The sequence below is a fragment of the Rousettus aegyptiacus genome, unplaced genomic scaffold, assembly GCF_014176215.1.
Source record: "Rousettus aegyptiacus isolate mRouAeg1 unplaced genomic scaffold, mRouAeg1.p scaffold_m13_p_1, whole genome shotgun sequence".
NCBI lineage: Eukaryota > Metazoa > Chordata > Mammalia > Chiroptera > Pteropodidae > Rousettus > Rousettus aegyptiacus.
In genome coordinates this window covers 69,025,768-69,047,258 of record NW_023416284.1, presented here as the reverse complement: position 1 = coordinate 69,047,258, position 21,491 = coordinate 69,025,768, and the positions used below count along the sequence as shown (strand labels likewise).

General features: G+C 36.7%; 1 protein-coding gene and 1 long non-coding RNA gene across 9 annotated transcripts in view; one reads left to right on the top strand and one right to left on the bottom strand.

The window, feature by feature from the left end:
* Positions 1 to 21,491, top strand: part of CDKAL1 (CDK5 regulatory subunit associated protein 1 like 1) — a 626,461-nt gene that overhangs the window by 426,543 nt on the left and 178,427 nt on the right. For all 3 annotated transcript variants that reach the window (XM_036229008.1, XM_036229005.1, XM_036229004.1), the window contains exon 13: positions 20,152 to 20,214. In XM_036229008.1, coding sequence (XP_036084901.1) covers positions 20,152 to 20,214 — 63 coding nt within the window. The remainder of the gene's footprint in view (positions 1 to 20,151; positions 20,215 to 21,491) is intronic.
* LOC118609943 overlaps positions 1 to 21,491 on the bottom strand; it is a 102,654-nt gene that overhangs the window by 75,245 nt on the left and 5,918 nt on the right. For all 6 annotated transcript variants that reach the window (XR_004953514.1, XR_004953512.1, XR_004953505.1 and 3 more), the window contains exon 2: positions 15,528 to 15,733. This is a non-coding gene — a long non-coding RNA (uncharacterized LOC118609943). The remainder of the gene's footprint in view (positions 1 to 15,527; positions 15,734 to 21,491) is intronic.

Sequence of the window (21,491 nt, the reverse complement as noted above, 5' to 3'; positions counted from 1 at the left end):
AGTATCTTATGTAACCACAATATTGTTATCAAATTCAGAAAATTCAACATTTGATATAATGCTTTATCTAATCTACAGTTCATATTCTAATTTTGTCAAGAGTCCTAGTAATGTACTTTATAGCTGTTGTTGTTCTAATGTAGGACTCAGTTCAGGATTAGGTCTTATATTTAATTGTCATAGTTCCTTAGTCTCCTTTAATCTAAACTGTTTTTCCACCTTTCTTTATCTTTCATGGTTTTGAAATTTTTAAAGAATACCGGGCAGTTATTTTATGGAGTGTCCTTTAATCTGGGCTTGAGTTTTCCCCATGATTAGATTTATGTTATATATTTTGCCCTGTTATACTAAATATGATGCTGTGACCTTCTTGGGATTTGACATCTAGAGGCAAATGATGCCCTTTGTCCCTCATTAATGATATTAATTTTAATCATTTAGTTAAAATATTTTTTGATTTCTCCACTATCTAGTTATCCATTTTCAACATAATTTTTAATCACAAGTATTTCTTTAAATCGTAGAAGGAAGAAAAAGTAGACCTTGAAAATTCAAAAATCTTAGCGGTTTATTTCACACTTTCAATTTTACGATGGCTTGAACTGCCACAATTATGTAGTTTAAAAGATTTTTCTCTCCTTAGTTTTAATCTATTCACAGTCTTTGAATTATTTTTAACAGTTTTTAATCTTTAAACTATATATATATCTTTTAAAAGGTACTCTAAATTGAGTGTGGTGACTGGAAACTAAAATTAGAAAGGCAAAAATTTATTTCATTGAAGTGCCTGAATATTTACACAGCAGTTAGTACATGTAAAACTTTCATCCTCAAAAACTGTGTAGATCAAAAACTTCTGTTAAGTCCACAGGAGCTAGGAAAACTCATGGATGAAATATCTTTAACTTTTAAGGGAGGTTCATAGGTCATAAATGAAATGTTTCTTCTGAAATACTGTGACATTCACTCACCACCTCTATCTGGTTATTGCTCAGTATCAAGGCATACTATTGGAGTAAAAGTACTTTCTATGTATTCTATATTCCTTTACTGCCTTTCCTCTAGACCTTTGTTATCTGTGAAACTACAACATAGCCTCTTGAACTTATTTGAAGACAAAAAAAAATTAAAAGGTGGAGAGAGAATTTTAGTTGGTTCTTGAATCAAGCACAAAAACTTGATTGATATCACTGGGACCATTACAGAGTAAATGCAAAACAATAATTGATGGATCTCCTCTCAATTAACCTCATGTTAAATCAGCAGAGTCTCAGAAGCCCTCCTCAGTCTTATGAAGTTAACCAAGAATCAGTCAAATGCTGTTAAAATGAAAACCTATGTGTTCTCCAAAGGTTTAAAAAGTTTTTCCAAACAGATAATTTGTGAAATACCTGAAATGCTATCCCGTTAAGGTACCTAAAGACCACTGTGAAGTAGTTTAATTTGATTTTATCTTTTGTTAGCAGCCAGAGATATACAGGGGCAGATTGGAAGTGGGAAGAAAAAACTCTGCTGACACTTCTCACCCATGTGCAGTAACCACCGCAGTCCTAGTGCCCATAAGGGCCAAAAACATGGCTTTGGGGAGTAATTTAAGTCTCCTGATCACTTTGGTAGTCAGAACTACTGCTGTGTTAAAAATCATTGTTAAAAATATGGTTAGGATAATACTAATTAATTTACCTAGTATCAAATAAGCCTCTGTATGCAAGGGCCTGAGCTACACCATATAGCAAGAGGACTTTTTTAAGTGTTCCTTATTCTCAGGTTGCATATAAGCTAGAAAGAAAGAGGAAGATGATGTAAATAGTGATGATACGAGGCATTGTGTCTCAAATGTTAAGAGTGACAAATGGCTGTTAAAACTTGGAAGCTTGTGAGCGAGATGATCAAGATTACTGTCCAAAAAAATAACTTTTAAGTTTAGCTTTTCACTGTATGAAAAATATTAGGAGTGAGGTACAATTTGTTTCTAGAAAATGCTAAGAAGTCTAGTTCTTCTAAAACTCTCTTTCACTAGAGTTTGTAGTGAATAATGGGAAAGACCTTTACCCCAGGTAGTTTGGGACTCGTCAAGGGAATTTTGACTATAATCACATCCAGACTCACAACCTTCTTAGCTCTCGGGACTGTTTTTAGATAATGATCACACATTGAGACATCAGAAGTACATCGTGTATATTTCGTAGGCAACATCTACTGTTTAGATGTTTTTGAGCAGAGCAGTGTCACAAGTTCAGAGGTATTATGGGAAGGTGAAATTAGGAACAACATACAAGAAACAATATGGGGAAAGGCTGTGGCCAGGAATTGAGAGGGTATGGAAGTAGTATGGCCATGAGGACAAGAGGTCTAAGCTTTGGGGGCAAATAAGAGAGTAGGCAGAAAAGAATGAACGAGAGAGACCAAAAGCAGGGAAGGGTCCTATGACTTGTACACTCATTGGTACTGGTAGTTTCCACCTTGTATAGTGCTCATCATGTGCCAGCCACTTTTTTGGTGCTTTACATATATTGATTCATTTAGCCTTCACATCAACCCTAAGTAACAACTGTTATTATCCCCATTTTACAGTTGAGGAAACTCAGGCACTAAGAGTATAAATAACTTACTCAAAGTCACACAGCCAGTGGTAGAGTTAGGATCCAAAACCAAGCGTTTTGTCTCTACGCTCTGCTTCCTAGCCACTCTATAATAAACTCTAGTGGCAAAGGAGAAAGAAAAGCAATGCCTAAAATAAAACTCTAAAAGACTTAATTTAAACACAGAATCCTCCACTTCTATTTTAAATGTATGGAATTTTAGAGCCAAAATTTTGTTCATTTAAAGGCAAAATGCTTTAACCAGCATGGCAACTTTAAAGATGTAGGAATCTGTGCTCACTGAGGCTTGACGAGGTAAAGTTATTTACTCAGAGCTTTATCCACGGTTGGGCCAAAATGGGAAAAAGGACAGGGGTCCATCCGTAGGCAGACACCAGTGCTATTCTGGCTGTTCTAAGGAGTGTCTTAAGTGTTTAGAGTCAGTCTCTGACATTGAGTCTCTAGCCTGCTCCCAGGCATCCCTCTTTGCCTTCCCAACAGTATCCATGTTTTCTTTCACCCCCAAGAGCAACTTCAAGTAAGATCCAGAGTTTAAGCTCTTCCTCACTATGCTCAAACTCCTTTGCACTTCGACTCTTTTGCTAATCCCTGTTAAAAATAGGAGAAAAACAGAATGAAAACTTTGAGGGCATTTACAAGGGTTAAAAAATATTATAGTCACTGACCTTTAATACTAACTATCTTGCTAGATCTAGTTGTCATTGTCCTAAAAGTTTTTAATGGAAACATGTATGTATCAGGCATTAATTAAGATGGATCCTGAGCCTCTTGTGGCCTACTGACTCTCTTGTTTTTTAATTAGCATGGTGTTCCTTAACTTGATTCTATTTGTCCACTTATCCTTCCTAGGTCTTGTTAACCCTTTCCTTTAAGCATCTAGGCCTTAGAAAACAAAGACCACATAAGCTGTGTAAAATTGTGGGCAAATTGTGTGCCTAGTACTCTTGATGCCAAATATCATCAGAAATAGAATGAGATGGGGAACAATGTTTTTGATTAGAACTCTTCTAAGGGAAAGGGACTGTATGTAGATTGTAACTAAAACTTTGAGAAGTCACCTGAAATGGGGCTTCAGACTCCCAAAGCATATGTTTATAACTGCCTTTTAAAGAGGGAGCACCTAGTTCACTTCAGGTCTTTTGATTTGCTGAGTAGAGTTACAAACTAGAATACCACTCTCCATGTTACTGTCTTCTACTCACCCCCCGCTCCCCCATACCCATAGTGTGCTCAGAGGGTCCTTTCAAAACACCAAATATTTAAAGAATGTTGGTTCCCCAGGTGCCAAATGAGTAGTTTGCAAGAGACTTTCATCTATCCTTAATTCAAGGTCAACGGATCTAAGCATTTTTAGAATATGATTTTATATGTGTATAAAATATTTATGACACACACATACTCTTCCCAGAAAAAAGCAAAAACGCCCCAAAATGTGAATATGTTTTTGGAGTACATAGATAATCTAAAGCCATCTATAATCCCGATAAGAACCAATGTGCATAGTGATTTGTGTCACCTGACTGGCTTACACTGTCCTGTCCACAGTAGAACAGCCACCATAGGACATTTCTTTACAAACATAAGACACCAACAATGAATGCTTATTGAATAGATTGAATGGAATGAAAGAGTAATAAATAAATATAGGCTGACCACATAATTGCTGATGAAGCTGGATAAAGACACTCATTTTGAGGAATTGGTTCATTCATGAGAAGAACATACTGAACATATGGTTAGTAGATATGCTTCATATAAACCTAACAGAGAAAGGTTAAGAACAAAGATATTACTTTGAGAATCTGCACTCACAGAGATCTGTGACAGAACCAAAAAGAGAACACTATAAAACGAATGCAGTGTGACTTGAAATGGGAAACGAATTCACGAAAGCAGTTTTACAAATGGCGCTTCAATGCAGTTGAAAGAACACACATGACCTTGATTAAATAATTGGTTAGATTTTTTTTTTATTATTATTGTTTGGTGTTTGGGGGGTGTGGAGATTCTAGCAGGATGTAATCATTTATAATGAAAAAATACACCCTGATTCCAAACAACCAACTTAAAAGCAAGTTAAAAAGTATAACTTATTTAAAAGTTAGGAACTACGTTTATTACTTGCTAATTTCTCCATATAGGAAAGTATATATAATTATGGTTATTGCATAGCTGAATTCTGGATGGCATGTATATGATATAATTATATTGGGAAGCACACGTAAATGGGGTGGCAGAGAAAGGAATGAAAGCTCATCTTCCATACTGAGAATTCAATAGATAGTGCCTAATATACTAAAAAATTAGGACTAGTAATAAATGTAATAGTAATAAATTTAGCAATATAGTCATATAAATACCAAAAGAATAAAGTAAAAGAATTGAACATAGTTACTTCTAAGGAAGCTGGGAAGCTCTGTTGAGCTGGTTGACTCTTTCAGATTGCATGCATACGTAGCTGATTTTGGCAAACAACTGAAAAAATAAGCTAATGCTTTAGGGGTATTAGAATTAACAGAGTTGCTAAAACCAAACAACATACCCCTAAAAAAGACTACAACAAGGCAAATTTTCCAATCTACAAACTTGTTTAAGTCCACATGAGTATAATGGCCTAGGAGGATGCTGGCACTGAAAAAGAAAAAAGAATGCATAGCATTTTTCTACTTAATAGATTGATAAAGAAGTCCCAACATCGCTCTGAAAAATTTTTTTAAATAAAAAAGTTTATAATCATTTGCTTTTGGTGATAGAGGAAGCCAGCAGATCCAGTTACTGAGTGAAAAGAAGTTGGTTACAGCTGACTCCTGAACATGGGGGGAACGTGGAGGAAGGGGTAGAAGGGGCCTCAACTCCCTTACAGTAGAAAATATGCATATAACTCAACTCCCCCATAGCTTAACTACTAAGCCTACCGAAGTCTTTTGGATAACATAAACAGTTAACACATTGTGTATGTTATGTGTATTATATATTGTATTCTTACAATTAAATAAGCTAGAGAAAAGAAAATATTAAAACCATAAAGAAGCAAATATATTCACAGTATTTATTGAAAAAAATTGCATATAAGTGGATCTGTGAACTTCACACCTATGTCGTTCAAGGGTCAGCTGTAATTGCTGATAAAATGTGTAGTGCAAACATTCAGTAAACCTCTGAGAGAATGGATGAATGCTTATCATTAAACTATAGTTATGAGCACTTTGAAAATATAAAACACTATATGGAGGTCAAGAAAATGTTTGGATATTGACACTGATTAAAGTTTCTGTAAGCATAACTTGTTAATATTATCACGGCCAGGTAATTTATTCAGGTTTGTCTAAGACACTTGTCATTTTGCAGCTGAAACATGCATGCATGTTAAACCTACAGGCCTTTTTCTGTCAAACACCTTTTAGGAGACTTTTCCAATGAAAAAGCCGAAAGCATACAATGTGAATGGCAGGGTCCTTCACTGCTTAGCTCTTTTTTGCTGAAGAGGGAAGGCAAGGAAAGAGAAGCAGAAGATGAGAGATTAACGTGGATGTGAGGGCAGTATCCCAAGGCAGATGGACAGGCCTACTCTAAGCCCTGAGAATGTGCTTCCAGTGATGCTCACAGACGCCTTAAGAATTGAGAGCCCAGTTGATGAGATAGCAGTACTTCAGCCCCCAGGGAGTTCTGTGGTGGTGTACTTAGTTGAAGCATCACATTCTACCTATTTTCTCATTATTTAAATTTGTCAGGTTTGTCATCTAGTCCCTACAATCTGGGCATTTTTCCCCTACTATGTGAACATGAATTAATTTCCCTGAAAGCTATCATGAATTATATGTAACTAGAGTTGTCTCAGGTGTTAGAATGAGCACAGGGTACACCTCAGCTACTTCATTTTCATCCTGCCTTGGGCTTTATGTAATTTCCGAGGACCTCGAACACTATCCCTCTTCCCACACTCCTATACACATACATTCCTGTACCCTTCCTGCCAGTGGCTGAAAATATTGCTTGGCTTAGAGCCCACCTCAGAAATTTTCATCCACTAGCTATTTGTGCAGTTACCTTGCTCTATAACATAAAAAAAAAAAAAAAAAAAAAAAAGAATTGACTGATTTCTAGAGTGACATGAGGACGAAAGCATGGAGAAGATTGAGCTGTATATTAAATTGTCTTCTGGTTATCAAATAAAGACTCCTTTATCATAAAGGCCAAAGATAAAAAAGAAAATGTGTATGCTTAATATATGGAACAAAAAATAAGTCTATTTTTGACATACTTGAGGAGAAGATAGGTCAAAAAGCCCAGCCACCCCTGAAATGAATTTTAGATTCTTATTATTAGTGTGATGGGATAGAGGGAGATATCCATGATGGTTGCATTGCTGATAGAAATGATTTTTACAGTAGGTGCTAAATTAGATGTAGAAAGTAGGAGAGTTATCAAGCCTACATTGTCATGTCTGACCTTCCAGGTCCCAGTCATGGAATCATAATAAAAACGAGTTGTGGGCTTATCTAGAGATGCAGCAATAACTGACACAGAACAATTTTCGAGCTTCTCTTCAAATGGGGTGACACCAGGGGTTATTCAGGGTCATAAAGGAGATGCATTGGTTCTGATCAGTTTTTAGAACTGTATAGCAGCTTATCTGTGGGTCAGAGAAATTTAGTTTTTTCCACTCTTTTTCATCATTTTCCCCCTTGGGGGCTGTGTGAATTAGCCTCTGGAACCTGGTCTGAGGCTCTGAGCGTTAATAGAGTTTGTGCAGAGCCACGCTATACAACTCTATATTTCAGTGTTGAGCTCCCAAGCTCATCCTCACTGACTGTTAGATATAGTTAAGGCACATTACCATCTCTTTGTAAATAAATAAAAGGAAGAGAAATACTTAATGACAATACAGAAATACATAAAACTCCAGGATACTAATTAGAAAAACCCATACTGCATTTATTTTGTTCACTTCCAAAATATTACTCTCAATTACCTCTCTAATATGACTCCCTACTTTTGATTTTACTTAATTGTATAATGTCTTTACTGAAATAATTTACAGGTGTCAGACGTGATTACAAAGCAAGCAGGAAAAAGTTAAACAAAACCAATCGTTTCCAGCCTCTCCCTAATTTCAAATAATTTATAACATAGTAAAACTTTGAAGACAAAAATAAAAACTGTCATACATAGATGCAGATTTATTGCCCCACACAATTTGCTGGTTGTGATGATAGGACAGACTTCGAGAGTTTTAACATGGTAACTGCTAATCCTTCTAAAATATCACTGTGAGAATAGTTACTCGTCATGTGTTAAAGGACTGTTTTAAATTTTAGAAATAACAGTGAAACCTTTTCATGCATGGGTAATATTTATATTTATGAATCAGTCTAGATGTACTATAATGGTGTGAAAGAAAATTTAATAGGAGTTAGATTAACACCTGTTTTCTTTGTCAAACTGCTTAGCTTCAAAGTAACCAAAGGGAGGAGGTCCTTGGAGGGTGCATAATGTTTATTTTCGTGCTACTAAGTGTTTGGTATGTTATAAAAACTAGTGTCTAATATATGGGGAGCAAATCAGAATCTGACTATATTCTGAACTGTTACCGGTTGTTTTATTTACTTGTTTATTTTTAAGGTAAGCATAATCCATGTTATATAGCTGTTGATTTTGTCCTTTCCTAATATTCTTATATACAGCAAAAGATACTGGATACCATCATTTCCCTATCTTATATGTAACCTGTTAGAGGAAGGAGCAAGCTTTATGAGAGAAGGCAGATATGTTGAAAAAAATTTATGCATAAAACATAAATTAACTCAAAAGCAAAATCCCATGGGAAACAAGTTTCAAATTCTGGAGTTTCTACAATTATCATCTTGAGGTACCAGTTATAATTATAAAAATAATTTCAACATAAAATAAATTTGTATTTGATTTAGTAATCCGTAAGAATCATGAACAGGTCATTCATTGGCACAGGCGCTTGGCTAGCAATATTAACACTAAACGTTAATACCCAGAATTTTTGGAATTCATTCATCATTTAAGTACTAACTGCTTGCTGGTTGAGTATAGTAATTGTTTATTCTCCCAAAAAGTTTGTTAACTTTATTGAATCCATTGGCCTTGTTTGGCTTGCTTTCTCTCTCACCAGGGCTTGGTGTGGTCCCTGCAACATAATGAACATGCAGTAAGTGTGTTAAATGAATGAATGTGTCATTCAATGACTAAGTTTTAGAGCTTGGAGAATGCATTTTAGGTACAGAGGGTGAGAACAGAGACAGAAAAAATTGGTTGGAAGGCTCTTATGTGGAATCAGAATAGCAGCTGACTGTCTACTCACAGAGAAACAACCAAGGGGTACCAAGACGGCTGGAGTGCACAGGTGGTGTTCAGATTTCTCGAGGCAAGCGAGTGGATTAATGTAAGGTAGGGAGCAAGAGTCTGTAGGGAGAATGAAGGACAAAGGAATGGGGAAACTGAGGTTACTAAAGTCGAAGAGTTATTTCATGAATTGAGAGCCTGGAGGGAAAAGTTTACCTGTGTGGATCGTTTAAGAGACTAGAAGGCTCAGGGAAGGTAAAACCAAAGTGTCGTGGGAATTTGGGGTGGCAGCATTTATTGAACAGCTTCCATATGCAAGGCACAAACTGGTGCTGGCACACAGTGAAAGTGGTAGAGATCTTTGCAAGCACGTAGTTAAAAAGGTCCTTTCTGTTTGGGAGAATCCAGCATGAAAGAGGTGATCAATGAACCGGACTTTTCAGAACGAATTTACCACATGGAGATGGTAAGGGAGGTATTCCAGGCAAAGAGGGTAGCATTCACAATATGTAGACTCAAGGCAATGTGGAATCTTTCAGGAACAAGACATTGCCTTTGGTGTTAGTGGGGAAAATGTGGACAAGCCTTAATGCAATACTTGAGACTTGATTCTCTGAGCATTAGAGAGTCTTTGAAGGCTTTTAAAGAGGAGAGTGACATTAGATGACCATGCACTAGAAAACCCACTCTGGCTCCAGTCATGATTCTAAACGCTGGCTTCAATTTAACATCACCTGGAAAGATATTAAAAATTTCAAATCCTAGGCTGCAGTCCAGATTAATTAAATAGAATCTATGGCAATGGAACCCAGACATCGGTATTATTTAAATCCCCAGGTGATTCCAATGTGTGACCAGAGTTGCACACCAATGGTTTAGAGTAGGAGTTGGCAAACTCTTTCTGTAGAAGGCTGAAGAGTTAATATTTCGGGCTTTACAGGATGTACAGTGTCTATGGTAAGTGTTCAGCCCTGCCATTGTGGCATGAAAGCAGCCACGGACAATACAGGAAAGAATGAGCATGGCTGTGTTCCAGTAGAACTTTACAGAAATTCAGATTTTATATAATTTTCACATGTCACCAATAAGTCATGTTCCTTTTTTTTTCTCCAGCCATTTAAAAGTGTAAAAAGACATCACAGACCATACAAAAAAAAAATAGGTGGCCAGCTTTATTCAGCCCAGAGATCATTTTTTGCCAGCTCTTGATTTAGAGGGTGAAAATTGGACCCAGCTAGTCCACAAAAGACAATATTGCTAAAATAATCCAGATAAGAGATAGAGTTAACTCTTTTGTGGTCAGTTATAAGGGCAGAGTGAAGATAAGTGATATTGAATTGATATTTATAGCAACTCGCGTTCTTGTGTGCTACTTTTGAAGTTGCCACAAAAAAGAACTTTGAAGGAACCATTGTGCTTATGTGGTACTCAGTACCCTTGGACTTTGTCTTTTTACCTTGCAAGGATTTTATGTTAAAAGGCTATTTCTTTTCCAACTGCTTGTAATGACTACTCATTTTGGCAACACCTATTACTACAAAGTAGTTAAGTCTCCTTCCTTTCTTATGTGCCAGCCTTCCCTTTGTTGCTAGAGAATGACCTTTCCTTTCAAACAAATGTTCTCTTTAGAAAATAAGGTGAGTCTGATATAAGAAGATATGGCTACTTAGATTCTATTTTATCAGCTATTGTTGAATTAATGCAGAATTTCCTCTTTGCATTTTCTTCCAGCATTTGTTGCCTAGTTAAGGACCTGCCAGGGTAAATGGTGCCACCGCTCCTCTACCAACCACACTGTGAAAATGAGGGGCTGATTGTTACAGGTTCAGCTCCACTAAGGTTATTTTAGAAACCATAAGGCTGCGGGGGCGGGGGGGGGGGAGGAGACAAATGCGTTTCCCCACTGATATCTACTATGTTTCAGAGTCAGTGGTACATTTCCACATTTGCCAGGTTATTTTATTTGAATACCATTACACTTGGATAAACAAATGCCCTTCTCTATTTTCCAACTTCCACTCTTAGAATTCTGCTGTTTTAATGTCCTCAAGAAATGCTTACACATCCCCCGCCCCCACAACACACCCACACTGGGGAGATTTGAGAAACTAAAGAACCCGATAACTCTCCTTGAATTTGCTGTGATTGGAGGGAGACAAGGAAATTTAAGACAGTCAACAGTATTTATAGTAATCTCGATTATCTTGCAGATCTTACTAGAAAGTAAGGGGTGAAAAAAATGTGTAGAGTTAGAGCAGTCTTGTTTTTCTTTATTTTCTCTATGTCCTTAGTTATTTCTCATAGAATATGAAAGTATTATGTGTGCCTTATAAAGGAAAAATAGATGAGATTTTGAAATTTGTCTGCTCTTCTGAGTAGTTTTGGTTATTTTGATTACCAATCATTTCACACCGTTGATTTTTTTTTAACTGATTTCTAAATTTTGAGGTTCATGTTAAAATCCAGGGACCTGTTTTTCCTTCTCTGTGATCTTGAATGAATATTACCTTAGGGACACCATCCAAATATGTACAGTATAAAAGTTAGATTGTGATTGAGTGCTGATAATGTCAAGTGCTTTTAATTAAGCTTCTGATGTTTTATACATTGATAATAAAATAAAGGTTCAAGGTTATTAAATTAACTTTCCATTTATTTTTCAGAAGCACTCACTAAGTAGGGAACTAAATACATAACAGCAGCCTGTTCACTGCAGCCAAAGCCTGAATGTGCCCCAGAGGAATTCCTGTATAGAGTCCATTTCTAAGTAAAGAAGGAGGTCAGGAAATCAGACAAATCTTCAAACATGTTGTGGAGATTAAGAGTGAATATGCCTGCTAGAATCCAGAATCCAGAATGGCAAGAGCCGAAAGACAGAGGGGAACCAATCTAGAAGACTAATGGTTAATAGTTGGAAGAGAACTTGGAGATCATCTTAGCTAGTGATTTTCAACTTCAGCTGCACATTGGAAAACCCAAGAGCTCTTCAATAACAGGCTTGCCTAGATCCCACTGTGGTACTTAAATCAGCACCACTGGGGACTAGGACTAGCACTGGTAAATTTTAAAGACTCCCCACCGATAATAACCTGCAACCAGAGTTGAGAACTACTGGCCTAATCTAACTTTCTCATTTTACATATGAAGTCCAGAGCAGAAATGGCCTGAAGTCAGAGAGCTATTATTTGCATGGATTTTAACTTCGGTCTTCTCTCATCTTCTTCTCTCCTTCATTCAGTGTACTCCCAGTGCAATCACATCTCCTCTCTCCTTTAAAGTATATCAATAGGTTCATGACTGTCACATCTATGGTACATTTCTCTCTTATAGCATCATACCCCTATATCTAACTTCCTTCTCATTCTCTCTCCAAATTTCTCACAGCTGGCCACCTCAAACTCATTATATTCGAAACTGAATTCCTTCCTCACCCTGCCACAGTCCCCAAAACCTGTTTTTTTGTCTAGAGTCCTTCTGTCAGTGCAGGACACTCTCCCCTTTGTTATCTCAGCCAGAAATCTTGGAGTTTTCTTCTGCTCCTCCCTCTCTTGCATTCCTAACTAATCAGTCACCAGGTATTCTCCGTCTTGCCTCATACCTATTTCTCAAATCCATCTCATTTACCCTCTTTGCCCCTAGCTTAATTTGGGATGTTGTCATTTTTTCTGAACCATTGCAGAACAGCATCCTCTCACACTGTTTTTGGCCTTTAGCCTCGCTCCATCTCTAACACCATTAGGAAACTCTTTCTGAAGCACAGATTTGATCATTTGTCACATTTCTTGCATTGTGTGCTCTAGTCACTTAGCAATTTCTTTGATTAAACAAAGCTACCTCCTTTTCTTTCTGTCTCTGTGTGCCTATACCCAAGTTAATTTCTTACAGTTTATAAAGAGCATAATCTGTCTACAGACTGAATTTTCTTGTGTTGGCTTGTGTCAAAACTGAACTTCCAGTAAGGTATTATATTTTCAACTAAATGCTGTCCCATTTAGACTGATTTTAATAGACCCAGTATTGCCTACACCCTGATAACTGGAATCTGCCCCTGCAGGTATAATAGAAGGCCTCCAAGATAAAACTCAGACCTACCTGAGCATTAGATCACATCCTGAGTAGTTACTTCACTTCTTAAGTTCTCCTGGCTACTTCATTTTTTTATCCCTGACTTCAGAGTTTCTTGTTGCTTATTGCTAAGCCCTGCCTCACAGTGATTCTCTTAGTTCCTGACTAGTTCTTCACCAAGAACCCCTTTGACCCTCAGTCATTTGTTTTTATTTTGTACCTCTGGGCTGTTTCCACCCTTTTGCCTCAGAATATGGTCTTCTGATTCTTCTGAATGTCTGTCCCTGGCATGTGTAACTGACCAGTTCTTGACCCCTAGCTTTTACTGTATGGAATTTTGACTCCAGTCTTCTTTTGGGATTTGTTTAGAACTCTCCTAGTCCCTACCACACCATCATCGCCTTGCTGTCTCAAGTACACCTGCATGACACAAAGTTCATCTATTCAGAACCTGACTGTCCAGTTAGTGAGTTGTCTTGGCTCCTTATCTTTTCATTCTTTCTTTTCTGTAGCAACTTGCCAATTGGTTGGTTACCACTTCTTGGGTTCTCTGCCAGAAAGGGAGCAGGAAAAAATAAGTATGTTGAAACTCTCCTTTCTTAGTATATCAGTTATACTTAAATATATATATTTAAGTGCGTGTGTATATATATACATACACACACACATATTAAGTGTGTGTGTGTATATATATATACACACACACATACATATATGTATCTATATGTATGTGTGTGTGTGTGTGTTTCAGTGGTTGCCCTAGAGTTTGCAATACACATACATTTACAAGTAATCCAAGTAAAAAAAAAAGCCACTTTCACATAACACAATACTATTTCATTGGTAGTGTACCTTATAATAACAAAATAATCCTAATTCCGTTTTCTGATCCCTTGTATCATTGCTGCTATTCATTTCATAAATACATAAGCATACATAATTGAGTACGTTGTTGCTGTTATTTTTTGAACAAACTGTTCTGTTAGATCTATTAAAAATAAGAAAAATTAAAGTTTTCATTTTATCATTACTTTTTCCTTGGTCATTGCTCTTCTTTATGCAGATCTGAATTTCAGGCCTATAGTATTTTCCTTCTTTTAAAGAACTTCTTTTAACATATCTTACAAGGGAGGCCTACTGGCAATAAATTCCCTCAATTTTTGTTTGAAAAATTCTTTATTTCTTTCACCTTTGCAGGATAATTTCACAGGGTACACAATTCTAGGTTGGTATTTTTTTCTCTCAACTCTTAAATAGTTTGTTTTTCTCATTCACATGATTTCTGAGGAGAAGCTGGATGTAATTCTTATCTTTGTTCCTCTTTAGGTAAGGTGTTTTTCTCCTCTGGCCTCTTCAAGATTTTTCTCTCTGATTTACCATAATTTGAAAATGATATGCCAAAATTTTCTTGGCATTTGTCCTGCTTGATATTCTCTGAGATTCCTAGATCTGTGGTTTGCTGTCTAACATTAATTTGGGGAAAATTCTCAGTCATTATTGTTTCGAATATTTCTTCCTTTCTTTCTTTATTCTTCTTGTAGTATTCCCATTATGCATATGTCATACCCTTTGCAGTTGTCTCACAGTCTTTGGATAGTCTGTAGTTTTCAATCTTGGTTCTCTTTGCTTTTTAGTTTTCAAGGATTCTATTCATATATCCTTTAGGTTATAGAGTCTTTCCTCAGCCATGTTTAGTTTACTAATAAACTGATAAAGGCATTATTCATTTCTATTAGGATTTTTGAGCTCTAGCATTTCTTTGTGGTTCTTTTTTAGGAATTCGATCTCTATTCTTACATCACCCATCTGTTCTTGAATGTTGTCTACTTTATCCATTAGAGTCCTTAGCATAGTAATGATAATTGTTTTAAATTTCCAGTCTGGTAATTCCAGTATCTCTGCCATGTCTGGTTCTGATGCTTGCTCTATCTCTTCAGATTGTTGTGTTGTTTTGTTTTGTTTCTGCCTTTTGCTATACCTTGTAATTTTTCTTGATAGCTGGACATGATGTACTGGTTAAAAGGAACTGCTATACATTGGCTTTTAGTCATGTGATGGTGAGGTCTAAGGAGAGGGAAACCCTTCTATATTCCTATGATTAGGTCTCAGTCCTTTAGTGACCCTGGATTTAGTGCTTCTGGATTGTGAATGTATGTTTGTTTCTGTTTTTTCCTCTGCCTGCCTTAGATGGGACAGGATGGCTAGAAGGGCTGGAGTCCAATAATTCCCTTCCGCAGGTAAGGTAGGGTCCGATAATACCCCAGCAGGTTAGGCTCTGGTTAACTAGTTTCCCCTGAGAGTGGGTCTTGTTGAGAAGAAGAGTTCACTAGTGTACTTCAGAATGCTTCCTTTTCCCCTCCCTTTGCCAGAAGGAAGCCCCAGGGGCTTTCTCTGGTATTTACTGTGGGAACCTGTTTGAGCTGTTGGAGGTAAATTTCACAATATTGTGGGGCCTTCCACGACTGGCTCTCCCTGGAGCTCTTAACTTTCGGAGTTGTGTGCACTGAGCCGCCAGCATTTCATTAATTACAATTCAAGTTTTCCTACCTGAGTACTGGTTCCTACAGCAGCTTTGCCCTGAGTCTCTGCTCCCAGAAGCTGCATTCTCCATATTTGCCTATTAGTCTCTTCAGTTCTGGAGGCTGCAGTTTTCTCTCTGTCCTCCCCTCTCTTCTGGACCCAAGAAGAATTGTTGATTTTTCTTCTGTTCAGCTTCTTACTTGTCGTTAGGTTGGAATGGTGATCTCCAACTCCTGGCACATGGAACAGGAAACCAGAAGTTAGTATATTGAAATTCAAACCTGCTCTTTTGGCTCCTTACCACAATGTATGATGAAGGCTTGCTGAAACATTTATATTTTATTATAATATACCTTAAGTTTATCAAACTCTCTGAAGGCTTGTAGGTTTTATTAGTTTTTGAGACTCCAAAGGTAGAAATTCCATATTAGCTTATAATAACAATGTTTTATTTGAGAATGCTTTAATCTACAAGTAGAAAATGATCACAGAAAGCATTGAATTAGATTGGGGAACCAGGAGAAGTTAAATGGGTGGATATTGTTACAGTTTAGTTGGTTGGATAAGCTCACCTTCAAAATACAGATTCTTATCACCTGTGGAGCCTTTTTCCTATATGAACTCTGTTGTATACCTTTGATAAAAATTGAAATGATTACATTGTCTGGAAACTTGAACTGTTAAAAATGCTCCATTGAGGCCTTGGTTTTGTCTGAAAAAAGGGGTTTAAACATGGATGTAAAAGAGGTCACCAGTGTTTTCTGTTCTTGAAAAGTGAAATACAAAAGCAATTTAGGGAATACCTATAGGATGGAGATCTGCAGTTATTTAGCTTCTCAGAAATCTAGAAGTTCTACCAAATTTTATACTGCTTTATCTTTTAAACCAGACTGCAGCCCACACAGGGTGCAGGACTCGGCTTGTACTTAATTTTTAATAACCTCCTTTCTCTGGGCCCGATCTTTGGGATTAATGATAACAGTGACTTGAAGGCACCTTTACAGTTTGGGAATAGATGTTTGCTGTATTCACTGTACTTTGGCCACCCTCATTACAAGCTCATCACACAACTTGTTTAACATGTTTACTTTTTAAACACTTGGAGAATTAACAGGTGGTTGCATGACTGAGATGTTTGTTTTAACAAGCTAAAAAGTGGGAGGTAATTTAGACACACACTGTGATGCAATAGGAAAATACCTAATTATTCTACTTTTGGCTCAGCTTTTAGTTTCAGTTAAAACTGCTGATAGCAAGGCTCAGCAAGCCTATTTTGTAGCATAGTACACTTAACATTGTCTTCATATGAGAAACTGGCTCACTAGCAATAATGGCCATGCTTTAGTGACTTGTACGTGAAAACTACTTGACTTTAGTGCTAGAACTTACTTAGTAAAGAGTCTCTTCTCAGAGTATCTGTTATCAGCAGTTATACTGTGAATACAAAGGGTTCTGAAAACCCCAGATCTATTTCATCATGCTCTAAAAAGCAACTTACAGTGTTTTCTATCTGAACATAAATGCTCAAATGGTAAATCCTGAAAACAAGACAGCTAATTGTTATTTTGCCTAATATATTCATCCTGATGTGTCAGGACATAGGTTATAATTGGTTCTTAAACTGTTCTCATTGAGTAAGTAGAAGGAACAAGAAATTTTGCTGGATAGTTAATTGTTCATTTGGTTTGGGGTCAGGGGACTACTTTCAGAAGTAGATGTGGTCATAGATAGAGATTCAAGATCAGGAATGGCTAACTTTTTTGTAAAGGGCCAGATAGTAAATTCCTTAGAGTGTACGGGCCGTACAATCTTTGTCGTAACCAGTCAACTCTGCTATGTTAGCATGAAAGCATTCATAGACAATACATAACTGAATGAATGTGGTTCTGTTTCAGTAAAACTTTATTTACACAAACAGGTGGTGGACTGAATTGGCACATGGGCCATCATTTGTCAACCCCTATTTTGGATTCCAGAAGATGAAGCACTGAGCTATATGCTCTGACTGCACAGGAAAAATAGCAATGGTTTTCAGTTAACTGGACTAAGTACATATAACCTAAAACATTCATAGCCAAGACTTCACTGTATTTGTATGTAATAAATTTATTGTCAGAAAAAAAGCATTCTTCCCTCACTGGCTTCTTTGGGGGCTAATTCGAGTAGTATATTTTCTTATCATTTATACCCCACTTCTTTCCCAAAATAATTTGAGGTATCTTAGAATAAAAGGCATCTTTATCTATCAAATAGACATATTAAATCGCAACCCATGAAAAGAGTCACACGAACAACCTCTGAATATTTCATGTCCACCCGCCAACTGAAGCTGGTAGCGCGGCCATTTCTGGGACTAAACAGTCTTGGAGACAGCTCCCAAGTTTAATATTGATGTGCTTCTTGCTTTGTCTTCTCTAGCACAATTTCCTTTCTGAAAAAAAAGTCTGCCATGTTTTATATTAAGTCTCCTACCAAAGAAAGTGTTAGTATCCATCATTTTTCTTCTAATTGAAGTGTAAGCCAAGAACTGTTATACCAACTAAGTGGGTGAATGGAAAGGAAGGAGGAAAATTATAAGCTAATGAAAACTTTTGTGGGCAGGTGACCTCTTCAGAACAGATTCCGGGGCTCATAGAGCTGAGGGACTGTTTTCAATTGCTTAGAGATACATCTCTGCTCTCTGGAGAAAGGGGATGTTAAATTACTTTAGAGTTTGATGGTCAGAAGGATTCCTGAGAGGTGGATGGAGGAGGTAGGAATTCTGGCAGAGCATTAGGGAGGATAACTGTTAGTGAGTGTCATATGTGGAAACAAGGCCAAATGATTCAAAGGACTGCCAGCTGGAATATTGACTCCAAAGACAGTTCAGAAATAGAGAAACTGGTCTGTGGGAAAACTATGACTGTGTACAGATGACTTCGATACAAGGTCCAAATTAATATCAGATTTGAATATTTAGCCAAGTGGCTGCAGAAGATCATGTGGAACCCAAGCAGGGGGATCTGCTTAGATCCCTGGTATTGGGGAGGGATGACAGACGTCCTCATGCAGACACTGGAATTCAAAGGAAAGAAATACTTCCTTAGGAAACATGGGTACCCGGCAAGAGTTCACGCCCAAGTGAAGATAGAAACAACTCAGTTACCAGGTAGTTGGATCAAAAACATCAAAGTAGAACCAGAAGCAAAACAGGAGCCAAATTAAGGACAAACAGGCCACTCTCGAGGTAGAATTTTAACATGTGATAATGGTTAACCCTATGATGTACAAGAAATAAATTCTACAGTTGGCAGCTGGGAAGGTTTTCAGTGTCTGTTTTAAAAGTGTTTTATCTTTTCTGTTAATTCAGAAATATTTGAACATTTAAATGGAAAAGAGAAATTAAAACTTTCCAACTTAAGCTCCAGTTTCTCTTCTTCACTCTCAGTGAGAAAGCACATTGGTATAGTGTTTGGGAAGAGGCAGTTTGGCAGTATCTGTGGAGATAATAAACATGCATACTTTCAAGCTCACAAAGATATTTGTGCAAAGATAATCATTATATTAAAAAATTGAAATGAATTGCAGAAAAAGTTTCAGGTTTCAGAAGTTTTTGGATTTGAAAACGTCATATAAGGGATTGCGGGTCTGGATTTACAAGCATTTAAAGTTTGGCAAGGATAACTTGTGACGTGGAAAAAGTAAGTTTCATAACAGTATACATAGAATGACCCCCTTTAAAAGTAATAGTAATTGATTATGCGTGAAGATATATGCATAGCAGATCTAGAACCCTACACAAAATTGTTCATCGTAGTTATAGCAAGTGCACAGAGCACAGGGTATGAGAAAACAAGCTGATTCTTATAGTTGACTATCATTAAGAGAACACTGTATTGTAACAGACACTGGGGAAGCAAGGAGAGGAAAGAGTACTTGAATAATGCCTGGATTCAGCTTGAGAAGAACCTATCATTAGAAGTGAAAAGAGGCTTCTCTTTTCATTACTGTATTGTGAGGTTTATATGCCATCTTACAAATACTTAAGAGTTCTATGCCTATCTAACTCACATATTTCATGTATTCATTAATTTAGCAAATATTTATTGAGTGCCTATGGTGTGTGAAACACCATACAGTGCACCTGGGCTATATAGCAGTGACAGAACAAAGGCAGCTCAAGCAGATAGACCCACGCTGTGACCAGGAGGACTGAAGGAGGCAAATTGTTTAAATGGACGCTTGCTAGTACCCAGTTCAGGATAACAGCAGATGGTATTGCAGTGAAATTCAAAGTTTCCTAAATGTGAGGATGTGAGGTTTCTTTCTTTTCAGTTTTTTTTTTTTTTTTTTTTTGCATTTTAGACTGTGAATTGTGTGTTTATAAAATAGAGTTTTTGATGATGATTGGTGTTTTAATTATAAAACCTTCTAGGAAGAGGTTGCCTGGCTGGCCTGTGACAATGACCCGCCAAGTAGCTTTGGTTTCTCATTGCATCCATGTGTCCCAAATTGATACTGCCGCCTTTAACTTTGCACAAGGAAGAATCTCTGAAAAACGATATCTTAATGCAGATTGATAGAAAGATACAGGTAGATACACATATGAATATATACACACGTGCATGTTTTTGCCACCTATTAACCCAAATGTTTGTGTTTTCTTCCACAGAAAAAGCAAAGAACAAAAGATCTTTCTCAAGTATTTCATTCTTACAATCCATATGATCACAAGGTAAGAGATGCATTGATTAGTGTATTAGGTATTAGAAATCTTTCTCGATATATAGCACAATTTTCACTGGAATATATGATTTTTAAGTACACTTACCAGTTCCATTTATATTTCCATTTTAATTCTTAAATCTCTCTTTAAAAGAAAACAGAAAATGCCTATTTCTGAACTAAAATAATTTTATTAGCATTAAAATCTACTTACATATTGATACTGAAATCTTAAAGACTGAAAGGACAGATTTGGGTTTTTGTTTGTTTGTTTGTTTGTTTTCTTTACCAAACACCGTAGTGATGGACTTGGTTTTTTAATTCATAAAGATAGTTGAATCATTAACTGCCAGCTCTTCGTTCTTCATTGCTCTTGATAGAAAGCGATATTTCTAAATAAAAACCCTAACAAAAAGCTGTGCATAGGATTATATCTGAAATATCCACTGCTACGAGTTTTGCTACACAGAAGACCAAATAGTGTAGTAACCCTTACGTCTCCATCCCACAGCTTTACGTACCCATGGCCAGTCTAGATTCATTTATACCCAGTGCTCTCCAGTCCCTCCCAGACATTTTTTCTCTTATAAGTATTTCACCATATATTTGTAAAAGTTAAGAACTCTTAAAATAAACTTACAACTGTTTTTAAAGAAAATGCTCAACACCACATCTTCATAGGGAAATACATTACAAGATTTCTGAGAGTTGTGTAAAACTTCTATATCATGTAAGCTTCCAGTAAATATGTTAATTTGAGGTGATTTCAGAAGCAAACAAATTTGCACAGTTGAATTGCTAATATAAACTTAAATCTTTATCTATGAATTTACAAGGAGACATGTGGTGGAGATTTTTTAACTAGCCAAAATAACTAGTGTGAAAACTACTTTCCTCAGTTGAGAATATGAAGATGTCTGGATTCAGAAGGAAAAAAAATATTGTGCCAGTTGTTCATAGAAGTTAAAAGAATTTGAATAGCTTGTAGTGTTTTTGTAGTGACCTATTGACATAAGCGCCAAAAATTAGTAGAAGAGGTATTTACGCTCCCTACGACTGTGGCAGTATACAATACTAAAAATTATATCATTTCAAGTTACTTTTTTGAAGTTAAATCAATCACTTTGCAGAAGACAGCAATTTGTTTGAAAGAGATCGAGGGGGCCAGTAGTGTCTGACAATGCAGAGGAAGGTGCAGGCTGATAAGTAACACAAGGGCAAAAGGAATGAGATTAACCAGATTTCTGATGGGAAAGTTGCATTTTTTGGGGGTGAGGCTATGTAATT